Below are 22469 nucleotides of genomic sequence, written 5' to 3' on the forward strand. Positions count from 1 at the left end.
CCTCCAGCCCAGGACGCTTTATATGCACCCAGGGAAGGTGGGGCCCTCCCGAATGCTGACTCCTGGTTCCCCTCCAGATTTCGTCACTCAGGTCCCGTCCAGCTCCCCACTCCGGCTTATTCAGCCCAGGGTCAACTCGCTTCACTGTGTGCTGCTCAGAGTTCCCACCCAGCTCTGGGGGCGTGGGTCCCAGAGAAAACACATAAACCCAGTCGCTCATGAGTCAGGCTGGGTGGCGGGAATCTGGCTCCTGTTCCTGGAGCCCGTAGGCCAGCACAGCCTTGGCACAGGCAGCTTCATGGAGACCGCGTCCCCAGGCAGTGAGTCAGCCCGTGGAAGGACTCCCTGCCCCACGGTGACAGCCTTGGCTGAAAGAGGCCTCAGCAATGCCATCCCAGACCTGCCTGGGATGTAGCAGTGGGATCTTACATGCCCAGCTCAGCACAGGAGAGCTGAGCTCATGGCCTTGCTCCAATTTGATTGCTGTGTGACCTGAGGCCTTTCACCTTGCCTCTCTGGACTTCCATTTCCCCACAGTAAAGTGACAGGCTGGAATGAGTGATCTCAGAGTCCTTTCTAGTTCAAAAAAGCCTATGACTCTTTCCCTTATTGGACCCAATCCCAGTTTCAGAGGCTGCCTTTAAGCCCCCAGGATCTCCAGAAGTGGTGTGTACCAAGGAAGCAGCATGCACCGTGGAGCCAGACAGGTGGCAGCTTGAATCCCTGCTCTGCCCTCTATAAACTGCGTAGCATAGTCATCTTTAGCTCACCTGGACCTCCCTTTGCTCACCTGTGAAAGAGGACACACCACCAGCCACGGGGAGCATGCAGGAAGACCCCACCACCCTTCCCTGTGAACCAGCCCTGCCCCTAAGCTTCCTTTCCAGTACAGCTGCCCCGCACCTGCCTCTCACACCCACCTCTATGCCCTAGAATCTCCTTCCCACCCCCCTGCCCTCCGCTCTGTGTCCGCACTCCCACCCTTTGGCAGCCCACCTCCAAGGCATTGCCCACCTAATCACAGGCTCCCACCATAAACCGTGGTGGGAGGGAGTCTCTGTCTGCCGCTTGGTCACATGTCACCTCTGACCCTGCCATGGGCCTCCCAGTCCCCCACACTGTATCCTAGGCTCAGTGTCCAACAGTTTCTCTGAGTGCCCATAGATTCCAGGATGGGCTTGGCAACTCCATTCAGACAGTGGAGGAGAAATGAGAAGACGGCCTCGCCTTTCTGGTCGCCTGCCATGCTCACTGTGGGGTGCTCTATATGTGCCACATGATTCTGTGAGGGGCATTCTTCCTGACACCAGTTCACAGACAAGGAAGCTGGAAGGGTACATGGGCTTCTCAAAACCCCAGTCAACAGGGAACTGAGATTTGAACCCCTGCTTGTCTGCTTGCCCACCCCATGCACTTTCCACCATCCTAAGCCACTCTCCCTACATGTTTCCAACATATATCATTGTATCCCATTAATTCTGGGAAGAGGGAGGAGAGAGGAAGGACCAGATGGAGGGGATGATTCCCCCAAAGTCACTCAGCTTTAGGTGCGAAGCTAAATGGGACTCTCCCAAAATGCCTTGCAGGCAGGGACCTACGTGTGCTGCCGTGGTCCTTCAGTGCTGGGATGAGCTCTGCCCACCCCGGGCGTGACCTTGGCCTGAGTTCTGGAGGCAGGACTCGGGGGGGATCTAAAAGGACACCCAAAAACAGAGGCCTCCTTGGGGTGCTTTGGGGGGTGACCCACAGAGCTGACTACTGCCCTTCTCTGAAGGCAGTGCCTCAGTGATGGTGAGAGGAGCCAGGAGCAGGCTTGCCTCAGCCTGAGCTCTGCTGGGCGATACCACCTTGAACCTTGGGGCAGGAAATTCTCCCTCTCAGCGTAACCAGGTCAGCCACTCAGCCTCTAAGCACAGGCCGGGAGGTATGAGCAGAGCTGGTCATCAGGACACGCCTTCAGGGCCAGGCCTGGCAGAGGGAGCCCCATGCTGCCCTACCCCAACCCCCAAAATGGGCCAAGTGGATCCTAGAATCTTGGAAAAAAGCCCACTGGCCAGGTGTCAGGATGAACATCGTCACCCTTAGAAACTGGAAATGACCTTCAAGGTCACCTACAGCCACCACGCTCCAACCAGAGAGCTGGAAGCCAGATTGAACAGAACAGAAGCAGAAGAGCAGAGACTGAATCCTGGCTCAACACCATAACCTAGTGGGCACCGCCTCCCCGGGTGGTCTCTGGGAGCTCCCAGCACATGCTCTGCCCAGCCTCCTCCAACTGGCTCACTGCTCCCCCTCCCTCCTAGCCCACCCCACCCCATTCCCGGAGGAATAGTAGGTGGGGGATTGCACACACAGCACCCAGCCCTGAAGTCCCTGGGTAGGCTGAGAAGCTGTGGAAAGCTGCCTACCAACTCACCAAACGTCTCAGTCAAGCCCGCAGACCTAGCATCCATGTGCCCACACTCAGGACATGGGGCAACAGGGAGACGGGCACACAGTCTCGGACCTTGGAACATAGCATCTGACCCTGAAGAGAGAACTCCAGGAACACAGCCCTGTATGGCAGGAAACCCTTGAGGGCTTGGTGGGAGATGCAGCTGAGTACGGGTGACTCCACCTGGACCTCCACAGTCGAGGAGGGGCTGCCCCCAAGGCTCCCTTCAAAGGTGCTTGCAGTAATCAGGGGAGGGTCCAGCTGGGCCTCGGAAAATCTGAACTGGGAGAGAAGGACAGGGGTGCATTTCCTCCATGCCAGCAATTCACAACTGCCCTGAGACTGCTGAGAGCAGACTCACTAGGCCTGGTGGGCACAGAGCAAAGACTCCCCCAAGCTGGTGCCCCTCCAGGAAGTGGGTTCCTCCCCCCACCCCCGCCCTTTTTGTCTCTCCTTCACCCCACCCCATCCTGGTATGAGGTCATCTCCTACCTGAGTTAGCCTGAAAATGTTACTGGCCAATGCGTGCCTCTGCTTGCAAGGATCTCCAGCCTGCCTGATCACAGGATCCCTGTACAGATTCCTGGCATCACCCAGGACAAGCCTGGCGGTGGGACAGTTTAGATGCTCCCAGGGGATTCCAGTGACCAACCAAGCTGGGAAGCACGAGGCAGCCTGGAGGGAGGCAGAGAAGGACAGTGGTGCCCCTGGGGGCAGGAAGAGCCTCAGGCTTCAGGACAGGGGAAGAAAGAGAAGAGCACCCAGAGTCAGGCAAACGAGGGCCAGGTTTGGGGCAAGCCCTTCTACTTCCCTGAGCCTCAGCATCCTTCTCTGGGAAATGGGACTGCATATCAGTACTGCTACACAGCCATCTTAGAGGGTGGGATAAACAAACACCTAGCACAGCCTGGGGGCCATCGTTGTATTTATTCACAGGTATTTATAAAGCAACCTCCTATGTGTCACAAGACATAAGAATAAGGCAGAGAAATCCCCCAGGGCACACGGTGTGGTGGTGGCAGGAGGGAGTAGAAACTATCTCAATACCAGGTGATGGGGTCAGGGGCCTTGCAGGAGGGAGCAGGCTCTCTGGGGGTGAGCAGTTCTTGAGTCGGAGTTCTGGTCAGTGGCCGGTATTGTCAGGTAACTGCGACTGGGGAGGTCACTCCCTGAAACTTCAACCTGGACCAGGGAGAGCTCTTGACTCTGAACAAGAATTCGTGAGCAGGTCGGAGTAGTGTTAGGTAAGGAAGGAATTCATTAAAGCAAGAGTAGCAGGGAAGGGCCGCTGCCTCGGAGGCAGCAGAGAGCAGGGAAGAGCAGGGGGAGGAGAGGGAAGCTCATGGAGCTCCTGCTCAGCACAGCGCAAATGCCCTGCCGACTCCTAAAGCCAGGGTCACTTTTGTCCAGGGTCCGCTTGAATTTGCACGGTGTGGGAACTGGGACCCTGTCACCCCAGGATTTGGGGGGAGCCTCAGAGCACTGGATGGAGTGAGATTATGTTCTGAGGACTTCCCAAAGGCGAAGAAAGGAGATTTTCAGGCAGGCTACTAAAGAGCGTGATCACACAGCTACAGTCCTGTCGGGGTCACCCAGGCAACAGGGACTTGCAAGCCCAAGTCACAGCCCTTCCCTGCTTGTCTGAAGTAAAGCAGAGATAGAGAAGACCTGTGCTTCAGTCTAGAAAATTGAATGAAATAGCAAAGTAGCAAAGACTCTTACCACTGGGAGACTACGGAGACAATACATAATAAGTTGAGCAGTGGGAAGTCTTTATTTAAGGCAAAAAGCACACTCTCGAAGAAAGGGGAGTGAAAGGGTATCTTGCCACGACCCTCCTTACCCTAGAAGGGCTCAGGAGACATGGGCCCATGCAAGAGCTTTTATTATCTGAAAGAGAAAATGGCTCTCCCCAGAGAGAGGGAGCAGCAGCTCGTGGGTGAGGAAGCGCGTTTTTAAGGAGTGGGGGTAGGGTGTGTTCTTAAGGAGTGGGGGTAGGGTGTGTTCTGCGTTGGTGATTGGGTCTTAAGGGGTGAGGGTCTTAGCGAGCCAGAATTTGCCTTCAGGGAGTGAGTGCAGGCAACCTCAGGGAAGAGGCAAGCATAAAAGCTAGGGATTCTCTTTTCAGGATTTTCAAGAATGGGATGGGAGAGCAGGGTATAGGCTTGTCGTGCAGTTTCATGGTGTCTTTCTCCAGGGAAAGACATTATGTCACCATCCACAGTCAGTCCTCTAGATAGTCTGTAAGATAAACTTAACCCAAGGAATTTATTGAGCCTGTTCTCCAAGATAGTGGTCACCCTCAAGCACTGGGAACATGACAGGACTGCTTGCCCTGCCTTAAGATAGGGTGGGTTATTGTCTGATCACCAAAAGATATGTTGGGAATTTTACCTCTTAACTCCCTGGTTTTTAAAATGGAATCTTAGCCTTAAGATGAAGTTCCTCCAGCTCTTACTATACCATTTATGTCTTGGCATTTTTCGTCATAGGCAGGAAAAATTAATCATGATGCTCATCCCCTGTCCCTGCCCTGCCTCAGTATCAGGATCTGGATGAATTGGTGAGTGCCACCCCCCTCTGGCCCTCCCCCATGTTTGTTGCCCCCTTTCTGAAGGCGAGAGCTGTCACAGCCCCTCACCCTGGTCTGCACAGCCAAGGGGGCCTCAAGGGAGCTTGTGGCTGGGTCAAGATCAGTTACAGCCTTGGCTCTGTGCCCGGGGGCAGGACCACCTGGTCGGGCCCTCCTCATGCCCCACCCGCACTGCATAAGGCCTGAAGGAGTATGTGGGCAACCCCATACCCCACCCTGCCCACTGCTCCTACACTGAGGGCCCCTAGGGCCCCTCAGGGCCAAAGCATGGGTCTTCTCTTTCCCTTGGGCCCAGTGCAGCCCCAAGCCAAGTGATGCGGGACCACGGACGGTATTACTGCCACAGGAGGCACTACCAGGTCACCGTTCAGTGTGTGAGCTTGGCGGAGGAAGAGTCCCAGGGCTGGCTGCCTCTGGTGCTGACCTGGGCCTGGGCATCAGGTGTGCGTGTCCATCACATGAGCGTGGAGAGGAGCGCTGAAGGCAGTTACAGACCCGTTGGCTGACAGGGGTGAAGCATTATGTGTGGTGGGTGGGTAGGTGTGGATGAACCGAGTCCCTCTGGAGAGTCACACAGCTGGGTCCCCCAATTCAACCTCAGGCACACATCCCCACCAGCCTGGGTCAACTTGGGGTGCCTGCCCTAAGGGGGCCACAGCCCCCAATCACTCTGCCCTGCAGCCCCCACCTGCCTGGGCCAGAGCCAAGCACTCCTGGAAAGGGTGAGGTTTTCCCTCACTGGGACCATCCCCTGGGGACCTCACATTCTGCCCTGCAGCCACTGCCTCCACTGGCTCAGCCCTCCACCCACCTGGCACTCCTCCATTTGGCTTCCTGAGCCACCTGCCCACCAACTCCAATGGCAGGGGCTTCTTCCCCAGCAGAGGGGCCCAGTTTGGGGCTGTCTCTGGCCAGTCGTACGTTTTGGCCTCTCCTCATTCACCCCATCTATAGGAGCGGACCCTGAGAATCTGTGGGAAGAGAAGCCCCTGCCTAAGAGCCCAGGTGGGGCAGGGGTGGGGCTCTCGGCTCTTCTTCCCAGCACAGCGGCTCCCCTCCCCACCCTGCTCCACCCCCGATGTGCCAGGCTCCAGACAAGGGCTGAGTCACTGCTCCTTGGAGCCTCGGTGTCCCCATCCACACAGTGGGGCACCTCTTCCCAGACCCTCCCTGATTCCTGGGACTGTTGTTCAGGTAAATGAGATCACCCTCCAGATGAGCCATCCTGGGCTCAGGGCTGGTTCTTCTGGTTGTGGCCGGATGTGCAGTGGGGGTCTGGTGGTCACAGTGCCTCCCTCCTGCCCTCTATCCCTGATTGCTGCTCAGGCCGCTGAGAGATGCTGGCCTCTGACGGAGCGGAGTTCCCACTCCCTGCCTGCTCTGAGGCCAGCAGTTGCATCTGCAGACCCAGCTTCCTGGACCCCAGCCAGTCATACCTGCCGGGGGAAGGAACTCACTGTCCTCACCCACCTGGGTATCAGTGCCGTTAGCTGCGGCTCATCTCACCCCTCGCTTCTGGGGCTTCTGAGTCCAGAGAGAGCCCAGGACCTGCCCAGGGTCCCCAAGCCCAGCTGCCCACTTCATAGACTGCTTGAGCCACTGCCCACCTGCTCCTCCGTGCCCCCACCACTCCTGCCCTAGAGGCACTGGCTGCTCCTGCCACATGCTCACCTGGGGCCACAACCCCCGTCTCCAGGCACAGGGAAAGAACAGTGTTTGGGGGACCTGGCCTGATTCTGCAGCAGCAGACGGCCCCAAGCCTGTCAGGGTTGGGGTTTCCCTGCTCTCATTAACCCCTTCTACCTGCATCTGCCTCTTGAAGAAAACTTGGTGCACCCCACCCAGTTATTTCCAGATTTACTCAAAGGAAGACTTCCAGGTGTCAGGGGTCCTCCATAGCTGGCTCATTGCCCCACATCAGAGTGTAAGGGGGCTGGGCCCAGAGGGTCCTGGGGTGGCTAAGGCAGGACTGCCCCTCCCCCCTTCCCAGGTACAGTCTTCCACCCTCCCCCACCTCCAGGCTGCTGGAACCAAGGGGTATGCACTGCCAGGGAGGCTGGGCACAACCCCACCCAAGGCCCCCGTCCTGAACAGCAGTTGACCATTTGGGAAAACATCCCTGAGAGAGACCCCATCCTTTCTCCCATACCTGCTTGGGGCCCACAGGCTTCCCCAGAAGCAGTCTCCAGCTCATATTCCTGGACTGAGGCACTGACAGTACGCCTGGGGGTCCAAACCCCTTTTGGGAGTTTTCTGAGACTCCTGCAGGAGCCTGGGCCCTAACCTCCCAGCCCGCCCCCGGGGCCTTCCCTACCCTAATGCCTCTCCCAAGAGGCTCCTGACTCCTGTCCTGACCCAGCCCCTACCCGTCTTGGAGGAGAGCACAGCCCACAGGACAGGAGCGAGTGATTGGATGTGCCCTCCCTTGGGACTCTGGCTCCAACCACCTGAGTTCATCTTGTCCATTTTTGGATGAAAAAATGAGGCTTAGCGAGGGGAAGCAACTGCCTAAGGTCACAGATCTTCTTATGGGGCAAGAAGAGGCCACCTAAGACCCCTGCCTCACCATGTGCTGACCCCACCCTGGATCTGGCACTGCCTGGACCCCCCTCCCTGAGATCACCAGCCCTCCCGAGATGCAAAGCCGCCCAGGTCGCCCAAGTGGGGCTCCAGGACTCCTCCCCCTGCCCACTGCCCCCTACAGCCCATTCTCCCATTCCTCACTAGGGTGCACTCAGTGGCCAAAACCAGGATGCATTCCACATGAGTCAATGAGCTTTATTGGTCAGGCAGCGGGTATGGGGGAAAGGGACTGAAGCCGGGGACTGAGGCCGGGGAGGCCTGAGGCTGCAGGGCCAATGAGGGGCCCTGGGAGGCTGGCTTGGGGAGCAGAGTCCTCAGCAGGTGGTCTGGTGGACCTGCTCACGGGAGGAGATGACCCTGCCGTCCTGGACCTCTTCCACAATGGTGCGCACCTGGCGGGTGGTCACGGCTGCAGGGGACAGAAACTCGGAGGTGGGCAGGGGCCAAGAGACCCTGGTTCAGTCCCCAGCCCCTGAACACGGTGGCTCTCCCCCCCCACGGTGTCTGTGCCTCTTCAGGCCCTTCAACATCATATCCACACACAGGTTCCTCCTTCCCTTAGCACTCCCTTCCATCCCATCCCTCTGCTGATGCCCCTGTGTAAATCCTGCCTCCCAGGTGTGTGGTTGGAGCCCCACACACTGTGTCCTTCTGCAAGGCAGGCTCCGTGCAGAATGGGTGCTACAGTGGGGTCTGTCTCCTGTCCTCTGCAATCTCCAGGGCATGAACTAGGCTCCTGCCTCCCCCATCAGACCGGGATCTGGAGAACAATGACCATGTCCTTTTCACCCATCAGACCAGAGAGCACGGAGACTGGACTGCTTTGGCTCGTCGGTAAGGTCTCACAAGCAAAGGCTTGAAATCATGTCCCTATCTCTGCATCAGGTGAGAGTCTCCAGAGCTAAGAGTAGGTCTCCCCCATCAGACTAAGATCTCCGGGGTCCCTGCCCCACCCCCATGGCCCGGCTCAGTTGGAACTCCCAGGGACCCTCCCCAGCAATGAGCAGATGGGTCCCTGCCCCATGCACCCCTGCCCTCAGCTACCAAGGTTCTTACGTTCTCTGGGCTTGTACTGAGTCAGGCTGCAAAAAAAGAGAGAAGATTAGATTTGGGTCTGAGAGTCCCACTTCAGTCCCAGACCCCCAGCCCTGCCTCTGGGGCCCCACTCACTGGGCGTCCTCCCCCTCCAGCAGGCGGCGGTAGGTGGCGATCTCCTGCTCCAGCCGCGTCTTCACGTCCAGCAGAATCCTGTATTCCTGGTTCTGCTGCTCCATCTCGCAGCGCAGCTGGGCCAGCTGCTCCTCCACACTGCCTATCAGCCCCTGGATCTGGGACAGCTGCAGGCAGTAGCGGCCTTTGGTCTCCTCCAGGCTGTTCTCCAGGGATGCTTTCTGCAGGAGGGTGGAAAGAACAGAGGTCAACATGGGTGATCAGTGCCCCGTCCAGGGCCCTGTGCACACTGCAGTCCTGGCAGTGCCCCTACCATGCTGAGCTGGGACTGCAGCTCGATCTCCAAGGCCTGCATGGTGCGCTGGAGCTCGGAGATCTCACTCCTGCTGCTCTGCACCAGCTCGCTGTTGGTAGCCACCTCACGGTTCAGCTCCGCTGTCTGCAGACAGGACACAGGACAGTGCAGTATGAGCCTGAGATCCCTTCCCCAGGTCAGATGACCACTGTGGCTTCCATATGGCCAATGCAGGGCCCATTCTGGGCCCAGGCAGGCACCTGGGGCTCCCTCCACTGCCTGTAACACCCCTGGCTATGGTCACCTTCTGACCTCCCCTGGGCCATTCAGGCCTTCTCCCAAACCTGACTGCGGAAACAGTGCCCTCACACCAGTTTCCCACTTCCCAAAGCCCAGAAACCTTTAAAAGGATGTCAAGTTTATCTTTAATCCCTCCAAGTGGAAAGCATGAGAACAGGAAACTTAAGAACCACCCAGGCCCTGAGTTTTAATTCATGACCTCTTAAGAGAAAGGTGGAAGCTCCCCAGGTCTTTACCCTTGGGCTCTATTCCTAATGGGGGCACCACACCAACCCCAAGAACCCAGCTTTAGCTAAACTCCTGGCCTGCTGCTGCAATGGGTGGTCCTGATCCCCTTGGGGTCCATGTGACTCACTGAGGGCAGAGCACCCCCAAGATGCCACATGCTGAGCTTCCAGTCGGGACTCAGTGCTTGCACCCCATCCCCTCTGAGAGCCTCTGGCCTACAGCAACCCCCACCTTGCTGAAGAACCAGTCCTCCGCATCCTTGCGATTCTTCTCTGCCATCTTCTCATACTGGTCGCGCATCTCATTCAGGACGCGGCTCAGGTCCACGCCAGGGGCGGCATCCATCTCCACGCTGATCTCACCACCCACCTGGCCTCGCAGGGCATTCATCTCCTGTGGAGGAGGGGGTCTGTGGGTGCAGGCATCCAGGCCTGTCCTGATCTCTCACTCCCACCACTTCCCACATCCCTCCCAAGTACCCCTCCTTCATTCTGCCTGTCCACTACCCTCTGACCCGTCTAATGACTTTTGCTCACCTGTTCTACATAGGCCTTGCCTCCACCATCAGACTGGAGGCTCCCAGAAGACAGGTTCTGTGTCTCCCCCATTAGGCTGAGTGCTCTCCAAAGATATCTAATTTTTGGACCTGTGCCTCAAAAATATCCCCTCTAATTCCCAAACTTCTCCTTAGGGTCTAGATTTGAGGGTTTGATCTGGGACAAGGAGTAAACCTCCTCACTTGTCTCTTGTCCCCATGAGGGAAGCTAGGATGGGCAGAAGAGGCCTTGGTGGACCCGCAGGAGGCCCCCTGGGCAGGGAAGCAAAGTGGTACATGGACGAGGTGCCCTGCACAGGGCCAGTGCTCGGCAGACAGGCAGCCCTGTCAAGTGGTTGGACCTGGAGCACCTGCTCTGCCCCTTCCCCCAGTCTCAGGCTTGGTGCAGCCCCAGAGCCCTGCCAGCCACTGCGCAGCCTCTTTGACCTGCTGCCCTGCCACCTCACCTCCTCATGGTTCTTCCTCAGGTAGGCCAGCTCCTCCTTGAGGCTCTCAGTCTGCATCTCCAGGTCGGCTCTGGCCAGGGTCAGCTCGTCCAGCACCCTGCGCAGGCCGTTGATGTCGGCCTCCACGCTCATATGCAGGGCCTGCTCTGTCTCGAACCTGCGAAGGGAACCAGAGACTCCCTCTCTATGCTTGGACTGGCAGGTCCAGGTCTGGCTATCACCTGCCTTCACCAGGGCTCTAAGGACTTGGGAGGAATGATGAATGGAGTGGAAGCAAATTCCAGCCCCAGGGCCATGGAACGATGCGGGGCAAGGCCTACCTCCACCCTGCTTCCTAACTCTCTCCTCCCTGCCTCCTGCCTCCCCTCCCTCTCTTCCACCACCTGCTGAAGCCCAGGGACCTTTGGATCTGCTGCCTTAATGCCTCCTCAGTGGAGAAGTGGACTCCCCCATCCCCAGCTCCTGGCCCTTGACCCCCACAACTGAGCAGTCCTGAGGTATACGGGGTGCCCCAATTCCTCCCCAGCTCACTGCCTAGGGCTCACTTGGTCCGGAAGTCATCAGCAGCCAGGCGGGCATTGTCGATCTGCAGCAGGATGTTAGCATTGTCCACAGTAGCTGTGAGGATCTGGGGAGGTGGGAGGGTCAGGTCATTGGGTGGGGGTAGCTCAGTGCAGACCAGGACTCTGAGATGGGTCTTCCTGCCTGGGGGCCAGATGTGGCTGCCTTCTCCAGGAAGGCTCCCTTCCTGCTCAGTCTTTCCCTTTACCCCCGTGGCTGTTGGCAGAGGCAGGACCGGCAGAAGTCTGATGTGCTGAAACTTATTTCCTCTCCTACCCTACCCACAGACCCCATGCCAGGCTCTGCCTTGAACCAGAGCAGGCAGCCAGCTGGGAGGGCTTGGACTGGGAATTCAAGAAAGCCAAAGGAGAATGGGAGGTCGCCTTCATGGCAGAAGCTGTCCCAGAATCCCAAAGAGAGGAGGGGATGTGGGCAACACCCTCATTTTACAGTTGAGGATATGGTGTTCCAGAGAAGGTCCCCAGGAAGGAAGGCTAAAGAAGCCCTCACCGAAGAGGTCCCACCTCAGAAGTTGAGGCCCTGTCAAGCCTCGCCCCATGTGCACAGGGCAGCCCCGCCCACAGAGGTGTGCTAAGCCCCACTCTTGAAAGGGCAGCAGGAGGGATGGAGAAGCCAGAAAAATCCCCACATAAGGCACACAAGAGGCCTTCCTGATGTCCCGCCTCCTCTCTCTGTCTCCTTCTCCCAGTAGGTGCCATTAGGAGCTCACTAGACCCCTTAGCCCACCATCACCCAAAATCCCCTTCTTCCTCCAAAGGAGAGAGAGATGTTCGCTTGTCTGGCCCCATGAGCCCAGCCCTCCACATGCAGCCACTCCTCTTATCCTACAACCGTAGGAGGTAGCAGCAAAAAGATCTATGCAAGGAAGCTGAGGCTCAAGAAAGCAACACGAGGCCTGCTTGTCCCCAACCCAGCCTGCTGGCCTCCCATAAAGCGGAGCATGAGCCACATAGTGGCCCCAAGGCGGGCTTCCAGAGGCCAAGCCAGAGCCAAGCTGTCCTTGGCTCCCTGAGACCCAGTGGAAGCCCCGAGGGTAGACTCCAGGCCTTGGCCACAGGCAGAAGATGGGGCAGAGAAGTCATGCCCCCCACAGGCCTCTTCCCACCAGCAGGCTATACCTTGTTCCTCAGGTCGTCGATGGTCTGGTAGTAGGAACTGTAGTCGCGGACAGGCCCTGGGGCCTGCCTCTGGTACCAGTCACGGATCTTCACTTCCAGCTCAGTGTTGGCCTCCTCCAGGGCACGGACCTTGTCCAGGTAGGAGGCCAGGCGGTCATTGAGGTTCTGCATGGTAGCCTTCTCGTCTCCGGCCAGCAACCCATCAACAGCCCCAAAGCTGCCGCCGAAGGCCCCACCAGAGCCTAAGCTGAAGCAGCTGGAGTAGCTGCTGCCCCCAAGGATGCCGCCCAGGCCGCTGGCAGCCCCCAGCCTGCATGAGCCAGCTCCCAGGCTGCCGGAGAGCCGGCAGGAGGTGCGGGATGAGCCACCCGCCAGGCCAGAGCCCCTGATGGAGCTGGAGGAACTGAACTGGCGGATGGTGGTGGTCATGGTGGCGGCAGCAGGCGGCAGGCAAGCACAGTGTAAGAGAACTCTGAAGGAGGAAAGCCCTGGGTGCAGCTGCCAGGGCTCGCCTGCCTCCTTTATAGGCCGGCAACAAGTGGGCATAGAGATTACAGCAGGCTCACTCCTCTGTTTCCATTTCCCTGGGCTTTCATCACTCCTGGCCCTCGGCCAGCTCCCAGGTGACTGTGGGCCCCCTCCCCTCCCACTGCCAGGGCTTTGCCTCATTTCTCTGAACCCCCATGCTGGGCGTCTGCATGTGCATGTGTGTGTCTCTGGTCTCAGGCCTGTCACCTGTGATTCAGGCAGGCCCTCCAGCTATGCTTTCCTATGACCTAATACGGAGAAAAGGAGAGGCAGTGTGCCACCGTCACCAGGCCCTCCCAGGCAGCTGCCACCCCAGCCCATCTGCCTGGACCCTGTGAATGGTGGGGAAACCAGCTGGGGAACAAAGCAGCCGCTGGCCTGAGGTTGCTCTCCTTCACCCACACCACACCACACAGGGTCCTGGCCAGGGTCTGGGTGCTGGGGAAACAGCGAGGACAAAGACCCCACCCCACCTTGGAAGCTGGACCTAAGCCCACTGGGCTCACCACACAACCCAGGAACTTCGTCAGCTCTCAGATCACCACCCATTTGCAGATAAGGACAGTGCCCCTCTGCCCACCTAACTAGCAGACAGTGCCACAGCACCCATACCCCTCCCCTGGGGCCCCAAGCACATGGGCTCCTGCCCCTGCAGAGCCCTGACCCCAGGGAAGCACTCCAGGGCCTCCAAGTCCATCTGGCCAGTCTCCTGACCCTGCCCACATCCTTGGGAGCCCCTGGTGCCCCAGCCCTCTCTTCTGACCTTTCCCCACCTCCCTCTTACAGGTCGGGGTCCTGAACCAGGGTGGGTAAAGAGGAGCTTAGCAGTAAGATGCGGAAATGGCAGATTGGAGGGAGAGTCCTGATAAAGGGGAATGGGAAGAATGGGGAGGGGCGCAGCCCCGCCACCCTCCTTACCCCTCCTGTACCCCAAGAGGCCTCAGAAGGAGAAGAGCATACACCTCTGATCCCAGCCAGCTGGAAACCAAGAAAAGGGTTCTTCTTGAGACCCCCAGGAAGCACCCTCTCCCACAGACTCCCCTGTAGTCCCTAGCCCAGTCTCTTAAATGGGACCCCTCAGGATGGGCCTTGTGCCACCCACAGCCCCTCCCTGCCCTGCCCAGCACCACAAGCCAGCCCTGGGTCCCAGGGTCCTGGCAGGCCCTCTGGGCGGAATGTGGTCGTGTCTCAGACTGCCAGTGACTTCCACTTCCCAGACAGGCCCAGACAGCCCCCACCAGCAGCTGAGAGAGTCTCCAATAACCCAGCAGCTGCCAAGCCACCAAAGCAAACAGGACGCCCCCCACGCTCACGTGCACAGCAGCCACCCCACCCCACACACACCCCTGAGCTGGGCAGAGCCAGTCAGGCTTCCTGGGCTGGCTATGCCACTGCCACCCCCTCTCACCCATCAATGCCTTGGGAAAGCCCCCTGCCCAGCCCCTTTCCCTCTGATCTTGAATACAGACCTGCCCCAGGCTGAGTCAGGGAGTTCTCTGTAACAGGTGTGGTTCTGCAGCAAGTCTATGGGGCCCACCCAGGAACCAGCCACAGTCAGTGGGGACCCAGGAGCTGACTTGCAGAAACTTTCCCAGCCTCATCCCTCTGCCCTCAATCCCCCAGCCTCCTTCTCTTTTGTGCCCCCATGAGGCCCCATCTGGATAGGTGGGCAGAGCGCATTGACCAGCCAGAAGGGCCACCCAAACACTCGACAGACTCGCCTCCCCTAGCCCCTCAGCCGGCTTGGGCCCAAGCCAGTGACCAGACTACGCTGCGGGAGGTATTGAACTCAGGAAGAGCTTTAATAGCAGTCGCTGCAGCAAACCGGGGATGCCCCCTCAGTGAGGGGCTGCGGGAAGCAGATACAGAGAGGCAACAGCTCTTGGGTGGTAGCCCAGACAGGCACGTGGGGCGCAGCAGCAGCGGCGTGCGGGGAGCTGGAGGCGGTGGCCGCCCCGTGACCCTCGAGACCGGGCTATCGCAGATGGAAAGGCACCTCAGTGGGTGGAGCGGTGGACCTGCTCCCGGGAGGAGACCACCTTGCCATCCTGGACTTCCTCCATGATGGTGCGCACTTGGCGGCTGGTCACGGTGGCTGCAGGCAGCGGAGAGGGCACAGGGTGCCTCAGGCTGGAGCCCCTCCCACAGGCTCCCCTACAGAAGGGTCTTCATCTCCTCCCCAGTCCCTCTGGGCGGGACAGGACAGGCTCTTACCTTCCCGGGTAGGCTGTGAGACCAGGGAAGAGGAGTACTGGGTGGCCAGGCTGCAGGGAGGGAGAGGGGAAACCTGTCAGCCCAGGGGTGCCAACCAGGAGCCCGGCCCCCTGAAAGGAAGAACAGCTGGGGTGACAGGGGGTGGGGGGTGGGGGAAAGATGGGTCCCAACAAAGTGGAGAGAAATCCCAGTGGGAAGTGCATGAAAAACAATGGTAACCATAAGGCTCAAAGGGCACAGGCCCAGTGGGCAGGAGTAAAGGGACACCCCAACACAAGGCCCAGAGGCACTTTGTGGATAAGCAGGGATTTACAAGGAGAAGCTGAGCAAGCGCTTTCTCATATCCAAAGGGCCAAACAAATAGACTCAATTAAAGCAGGAGAGACTGTGGTTAGACTATGGATGGACTTTGCCAGCATCAGAGAGCAAAAAGCTGGAGACTCCAGGACATTTTCAGCCCCTTTACACTAGGGCCCCAGTCCAAACCAGATCCACCCTGCTCCTTAACCCATCCCAGGTAGTGGCGTCACCAGCCGCACAAGTCATCAGAACCGGAAACCCTGGGTCATCGTTATCCACTCCTTCATGTGTTCACTCAATATTTATTGAGTCCTGCCTGCAATCAACACCCGCCCCCATGTTCAAGTGCCCAGAGATGCAGTTTTTAACCATAAAATACCCTCTTCAAGCACCCCCTTCTGTTCCCTGCCCTCCTCCTCACCTAACAGCAGGACTTCTCTGGCCTGAATCCCTGCTCCTGTCTTGCAACACGCCTCCCTGACCCCACCCAGGACCCTCTGATGCATTTCTCCCTCTGCAGCCAGAGTGCATGCTGTGAGGCATCTTGATGATCATGCTCTTCTTCTGCACAAAATCCCTCCATAGCTCCCCATTGCCAGATGCCAGATCCAGCCTGGATGCTTTAGTGTGGCCATCAGAGCTCTACAGAGCCAGACCCCAGCCACTGTTCTGTACCACCTCCTGCAAACCTCCACACCTCCTCCTGGCCTTTTCCAGTGCAGGCCCCTCAGCTCAAACGTCCCTCCTGGGTGAAGTGGCCCCAGCCCACCCAAGTATCTGCCTGGACCCTCTCTCACTGGGCGTCCTCGCCCTCCAGCAGGCGGCGGTAGGTGGCGATCTCCTGCTCCAGCCGCGTCTTCACGTCCAGCAGCACCTGGTACTCATGGTTCTGGCGCTCCATATCGCAGCGCAGCTCACACAGCTGCTGCTCGATGCTGCTGATGAGCCCCTGCAGCTGGGCCAGCTGCGCCCCATAGCGCGCCTCAGTCTCTGCCAGGCTGCCCTCCAGTGATGATTTCTATGGGCCAAGGTATAGGTAGCTGGGTGACCAAGCCAGGCCCCTTCTCCACAGCAGAGCCCCCAGGAGGGACCCCAAACTGGTGAGGAGCTGTGGGAGCTGCCAGCACACTGGGGCAGTAAGTAGGACAGAGAGGGGCCCGTGTCACTGAGTGTGAGGTGACAGCCTGGGTGGGGAATCTCTCTGAGTGGGGGTCTAGGAGGCTGGGCCTGCCCTGGGGTGAGGTGTACAAGGCAGGGAGGGGTCACAGGCCCTACCATGCTGAGCTGGGACTGCAGCTCAATCTCCAGGTTCTGCACGGAGCGGCGGAGCTCCGTGATCTCGGTCCTGCTGCTCTGCAGGGCCTCGGTGTTAGTGGCCACCTCCCTGTTCAGCTCCTCCGTCTGGAAGACAGGGGGCCATGGTGCCTTGGGGAGGCTTGTGCAGGTAGGACAGAGAACAGCGGCTGTCCCTGAGCCCTGACCTCCCGGACCTGCTCCCCCAGCTTCTTCCTGGCTTCTGTGGGCCTTCTGTGCCCACTGGAACTTAGCCAAACTCACCTCATTTTGTGGCCATTTGCACCCATTGCTCCTAGCAGCTGGAAGCACCTCTCACAGACGGGCCCTAGGTTTCACTCTTTATCTGCCTGTCACCGTCCAGGGGACTGTAGCCACTCAGTATGTGTCCTAAGGGGCTGAGTTGTGCATCTAAATGTACACAGACCTACCAAAGCCTGTGCTGGAAGAAGCCCTAGTCGGGGGTGAGGAGGCCTGAACTATTCCCCAGGCCACAGGGAAGGGCTGTGGGGAGCTCAAGGCCTCTCTGAGTGTCACGCTCAGCAGCTAACCGTGAGGGGTTGGTTGGTCCAGCTGGTTTCCAAAGGTCCTTCCAGCTGGGACAGTCTGAGGATCCAGTCTCCCAGCCGGTACTCAGCACCCAGCATGTGTACGCACATGTGTGCACACCTGCACATGCACAGCCACCCACCTTGCTGAAGAACCAGTCCTCAGCATCCTTGCGATTCTTCTCGGCCATCTTCTCGTACTGGTCGCGCATCTCGTTCAGGATACGGCTCAGGTCCACACCGGGGGCTGCGTCCATCTCCACGCTGACATCCCCACCCACCTGGCCTCGCAGGGCATTCATCTCCTGAGCAGGGAGGAGAGCAGGAGCTCACCTGGGCCTTCCTGGGGAGATACCCTGGGGCCTGGCTTCTGTGCCTCAGGGAGATGGGTACAGATGACAGACAGGCACAGAACAGCCAACAGCTCCTCACCCAAAGGTGGAAGCAGATGTCCTCGTGTCTCAAACATGCAGGGCTGTGGGTCTCCACGCTCTCCCCCAGCACACACTCAGGGGGAAGGACACTGCCCACTTCCAGTGTGTGCTGGGGCTAGACGGATGGCAGCGTCCCATCAGGGGGAGCATGAGGCAGGACAGCCTCACTCACCGCCGTGACCCCCCGCCTCGTTCCCCAGCGCCAACCCAGAGCAGGGGCATGCGGAAAGCAGCCCGTGTCCATATCAGCAGAGCCAGACCTCACTGGGAAATATTAATCTACTGGGGGCCCGTGATCCCTATAACCACCCTCAAAGCCAAGTGGAGACATTTTCTGGGCTCCTGCTTGGGGCTTACATTCCCCCAGCTCAGGCCAGACCAGAGGAAGGCACAAGTCCCCTGCAGGGTCTTGGATCCCCATCCTTGGGTTGAATAATGCAAGAGAGATGGCAAGTGATGGAGACAGACCTGAGGGAGGACCCCTGTGCAGCCTTGGATAAATCCTTAACCTCTCTGAGCCCCACTTCCTTCTGTGCTAAAGGGAGAAAAGGGTGCCCTTCTCCCAGTGCTGCTATCAGTACCAACTGAGATCATTGCTGTGAATCACCATGTGCTGGGCAGATGCTAGTTGTTATGACTATCCCTATCAGAATTAATTATAATAATTAGCACACATGCTCTGAGACTGATTTGCTCGTTAGATAGTTAACTGCCACCTCACAGTAGGCGATGCCTCGAGGGACAAGGGTAGCGTCTTTGAAGAGAGAGGGCCCTCCGGGCCTCACCCAGAGCTCTCCGAGCTCTCCCAGGCTCAGGACCAGGAGCCCACCAGAAATGGGAAATGGATCAAGAGCACGGCCCCAGCCCAGACGATTCAGAGGCCCCAGCCATGCTTGTTCCCGGCGAGTTTCTCCTACATCCCAAACCGGCCTTACCTCCTCATGGTTCTTCTTCATGTAGGCCAGCTCCTCCTTGAGGTTCTCAATCTGCATCTCCAGGTCGGCTCTGGCCAGGGTCAGCTCGTCCAGCACCCTGCGCAGGCCATTGGTGTCAGCTTCCACGCTCATGCGCAGGTTCAGCTCCGTCTCGTATCTGGGAGAGTCGGAGATGTGAGCCATGGAGTGCCCTGGGGACACCCCACTGTACAACAGAGTGTCCTCTGTGATCCACCACCAGGCCCCTGGGGCAGACCCCGGACTCACTTGGTGCGGAAGTCATCAGCTGCCAGGCGCGCGTTATCAATCTGCAGCACCAAGCTGGCATTGTCAATGGTGGCCGCCAGGATCTGGGGGACATGGTGAGCTTAGTGGGCAAGCACCCGTGGCAGTCCCAGGGAGGCCCTGCAACCCTTCCTTCAGCCCTTTGGAGAGTGGGCCAGAGTGAGGGATGAGGGTCCCCATGGTCCCCTCCTCTGAGCACCCTGCAGAGGGCTCTCCGACTGGCAGGAGCATGATACCCAGGCACAGGTCACCCTGATGCCTGGGGAGAGATCCATATACACCCCTCCCCCACCACAGGATCACTTCCCAAGCTGCCTGGACCTCTCTTCCCCAAGTAAATTCACCTGTAGGTGCAGTAGCCACCTCCTCCAGGAAGCCCACCTCGATTCCCCATCTGGGTCCCTCCTCCCTGTCATACCTCCTCTTTGCCCATCTTCCTGCACCATCATCCAAGTGTGATTTTTTTCCACAGCTTTTTTGGTTATTACACAAGTCCCCTGAACTCTGAGCCCCAGGGGGACAAAGACATGTCTCTGTCATTCTCTTGGGAATCCCAAGCCCTGGGCACAGTGCCTACCCAGAATGGACCCCTGGGAAACATTACTTTAATTAAGCAATCACTTAATTTAAAAGGTTATGAATGACCCCACCTCAAACCCAACGCAGTTTACTTTTCTGACAGGTCATCTGGGAGGTTTGAATGACAACAGGGGAGGGAGGAGCCCTGGAGGGAGCAGAGGGCTGCTTATCATCACTGCTGCAGTTGCTGCTGCTGCTACTGTGACATATGCCCCAGGGGCTCCAGTCAGGGGCCCTGGGGGTGGGAGGGGAGCAGAGACAGGTCCTGAGGGAGGCAGCTGGTGAGCAGGTAGGATTTGGGGCTGTGTAAGGCTGGGAGCTGAGGTGTAGAAGAGGTAGGAGGGGCAGCACCAGCAGGCCCACCCTGGGCTGCAGAGCCCACTGAAGGACCCAAGTTCTGCAAAGTGACCCTGGGTCAGGCCCTGCGCCCAGACAGCCCGGTGGCCAGTTTGTCTGCCCGGGGCCTAGGTGGGCTCCTCTGTAGCCTGTAGACTTCCCCCAACCCACCTCGCTGCTGAAGAGGCTATGGCCCAGCTCAGGAGGCTGAGACGGTGGAAACCCCTGAGGGGCACAGTGACTCAGAGGGCTGCAGGGGGTAGTGTGAGGAGCCAGCTGACCCACGCTGACTCACTAGGGCACCCCCGGCCTCCCTGCCACCCAGACCAAGCCCGGTATCTGATCTGGCACTGCCAGAGCTCTGCTTTCAGGGGGCAATGGCAGGGATTCCCTTCCTGATGGAGATCCCGGGCAGGAGCAGGCAAAGCCCCTCACAGGGCAGCGCCAGGCCTGGTTCTCCACCAGGAGACTGAGCAGGCCTAACTTTGTGTATGTGTGTGGTCTCCTCCATCAAAGTTAGGGAAATCCCTTCCCTTGGCAGCTTCCAGTCTGAATGGGAAGACACAGAGTCTTCCCTCACTCCTCCCCAGGAATCTACTAGGAGATACAGCACCCCCATCCACAGGACCCCCAGAGGGAACATGTAGGAGAAAGTGTGGAGGGCCCACACTGAGAGCAGCTGTGATAACATGCCAGACACAACGTCAAATCAGCACAATGAACAGGGCATAGACTGAACCTAAAAGTAATCAAGAGACCCCAGGATTTGGGAATCAAAAGTAAGTGCCATCCATTTAGGAGGACTGCCTGGAGGAGGTGAGGCAGACAGAGGGGCAGGCCCAGCCTCATCTCCCAGCAAGCATACCAAACTCTCCCATATCTACAACTTCACCCATCCTGTTCTCTATACCTGGAATGCCATCTGCTGCCTTCTAGGTTCTGAAGCCTTCCCTCCCACTCCACCATCACACATGACAAATACACTCCCCACAGAAAAGGGGGAATTCCAAACCACCTCCCCACATGGGATGTCTTCCAGGCCTGGGACCAGTGACCGGCACAGGGCTGGACTCCAGAGAAAGTCAGAGTGTGAATGAATGAACGAATGAGCGATTGAGACTTAGGATGGAGGAGAAAGGTTCTCAAAGGTCCAAAGTTGGGATGAAGTGAGTCAGAAGTAGTTACTAAGGACAGAGAGCAAAGGGCAGGGAGCTGCTGGTCTACCTACCTTATTCCTCAGATCCTCAATGGTCTTGAAATAGGCGCTGTAGTCACGGGCGGGCCCGGGGCCCTGCTTCTTGTACCAGTCATGGATCTTCACCTCCAAGTCCGCGTTGGCCTCCTCCAGGGCACGCACCTTGTCCAGGTAGGAGGCCAGGCGGTCGTTGAGGTTCTGCATGGTCTCCTTCTCGCTGCCCCCTAGCAGGGCGTCTGCCACGCCAAAGCTGGAGCCAAAGCCCCCGCCCAGGTTGCAGGTGTAGCCCCCACCATAGCCACCCCCCAAGCCTGCTGTGAAGCGGGATGAGGTAACTGACATGTTACCACAGCTGCCGACTCCCAGAAGGCTGGGGGCTCGGCAGGCGCCCCCGACACGGACTGAGGACACCCGAGAGAGACTCCCGCCAGGCATACACAGGCCTTTGACAGAGCCAGATGTTGAGAACTGGCGGATGCTGGTGGTGGTGGCAGCCATGGTGTCCACAAGTCAGGAGCAGGGTCTGGTCTGGACGGAGACCCCAGGCATCCTTTTATAGCCAGGCGAGAGCGGGGCTGGGCCCCTGGCTCTTGAAGTCAGAGCCAAAAGCCCAGCCGTGTAATTTGCTTCTGTACCAGCCGCCCAGGGCCTGCGGCTCTGGCTGGACATGCTGAGTGCATCCCCTGGACCCCTCCCCTGCCCGAGCCTGGCCTGGGCAGGTGGCCTCTGTTTGTTCAGAAACAAAGGTGGTGTTGGAGCCACAGCCCCGGGGTAGGGTGAACCTCCATCCTCAGCCGCAATTAGGCTGCTGAGCTCACTGGGGGGAGTCTGGAGAGAACCCAGTCCTGGAACAAGGTTCCACAGGCCTGGAGCCCTAAGGTTGATCTGGCCCCCCACCCAGCATTTCTGGGCCCCAGGGAAAGGGTGGAGAGACACAGGGTGACACCCTCCCCAGGTACAATGTGGCCCTGAGGGAGCCCCCAGGCCAACAAGAAGACCCTGTCTACAAGAGGGAACAGAGCCCCTGGCCTGGGGGACCCCATCATGGCTGCGGACCTGAGGGAGTTTGGGATCCAAGCCTTACAGGAAGTCAACTCACAAGCCTCAGTTTCCTCATTTATAAAGTGAGGGTCATTCCTGCCTCCCATGGTCCTTGAGGGAACCCAGAGAGATAAGGACATCAATAGAGTGGAGCTGGAGTCGGGAGTCTGAGGCCAGAGGGCGAGGGTGGCCATTCCTGCTCAGCCACAGCAGCTGAGGGGAGCCACTGCCAAGAGGCCCCCAGAGCAGGCTCAGAAAAAGGAGGAGGATCAAGATCTGTGCAGCAGGGTGCCCCTCGGTCTGCTGCGCCCTGGGGAGGGACCGACCCTGCAAGGAGCAGTGTGCATCCTGGCAGCTGGCACCCTCCCGCCACCCAACAAGGAGATTACCGGCCTAATCTCCATGGCGCTAATGATTTCGGCACTGCCAGAACACTGGCGTCTGCACCAGGCCTGTCTGCCTAGGTGCTTCTGGGG

The 22469-nt window shown here is 58.6% G+C and overlaps 2 protein-coding genes across 2 annotated transcripts; both read right to left on the reverse strand.

Annotated features, from left to right (window-relative positions):
• Positions 1 to 7789: 7789 nt before the first annotated feature.
• Positions 7790 to 12810, reverse strand: KRT17 (keratin 17). The gene is made up of 8 exons (XM_017664412.3): positions 12306 to 12810; positions 11151 to 11233; positions 10606 to 10762; positions 9835 to 9996; positions 9094 to 9219; positions 8781 to 9001; positions 8667 to 8692; positions 7790 to 8019 (listed from the first exon to the last, which is right to left on the reverse strand). The coding sequence occupies exons 1-8, from the start codon at positions 12732 to 12734 to the stop codon at positions 7925 to 7927; spliced, it is 1299 nt and encodes a 432-aa protein (XP_017519901.2). The 5' UTR covers positions 12735 to 12810; the 3' UTR covers positions 7790 to 7924.
• A 1810-nt stretch (positions 12811 to 14620) lies between these two features.
• Positions 14621 to 21465, reverse strand: LOC118969741 (keratin, type I cytoskeletal 42). The gene is made up of 8 exons (XM_073235592.1): positions 20986 to 21465; positions 18825 to 18907; positions 18558 to 18714; positions 17332 to 17493; positions 16623 to 16748; positions 16145 to 16365; positions 15048 to 15097; positions 14621 to 14928 (listed from the first exon to the last, which is right to left on the reverse strand). Exons 1-8 carry the CDS (start codon positions 21448 to 21450, stop codon positions 14831 to 14833), a joined length of 1362 nt encoding a protein of 453 aa, XP_073091693.1. The 5' UTR covers positions 21451 to 21465; the 3' UTR covers positions 14621 to 14830.
• Positions 21466 to 22469: the final 1004 nt, after the last annotated feature.

Source organism: Manis javanica, chromosome 4, assembly GCF_040802235.1.
Source record: "Manis javanica isolate MJ-LG chromosome 4, MJ_LKY, whole genome shotgun sequence".
NCBI lineage: Eukaryota > Metazoa > Chordata > Mammalia > Pholidota > Manidae > Manis > Manis javanica.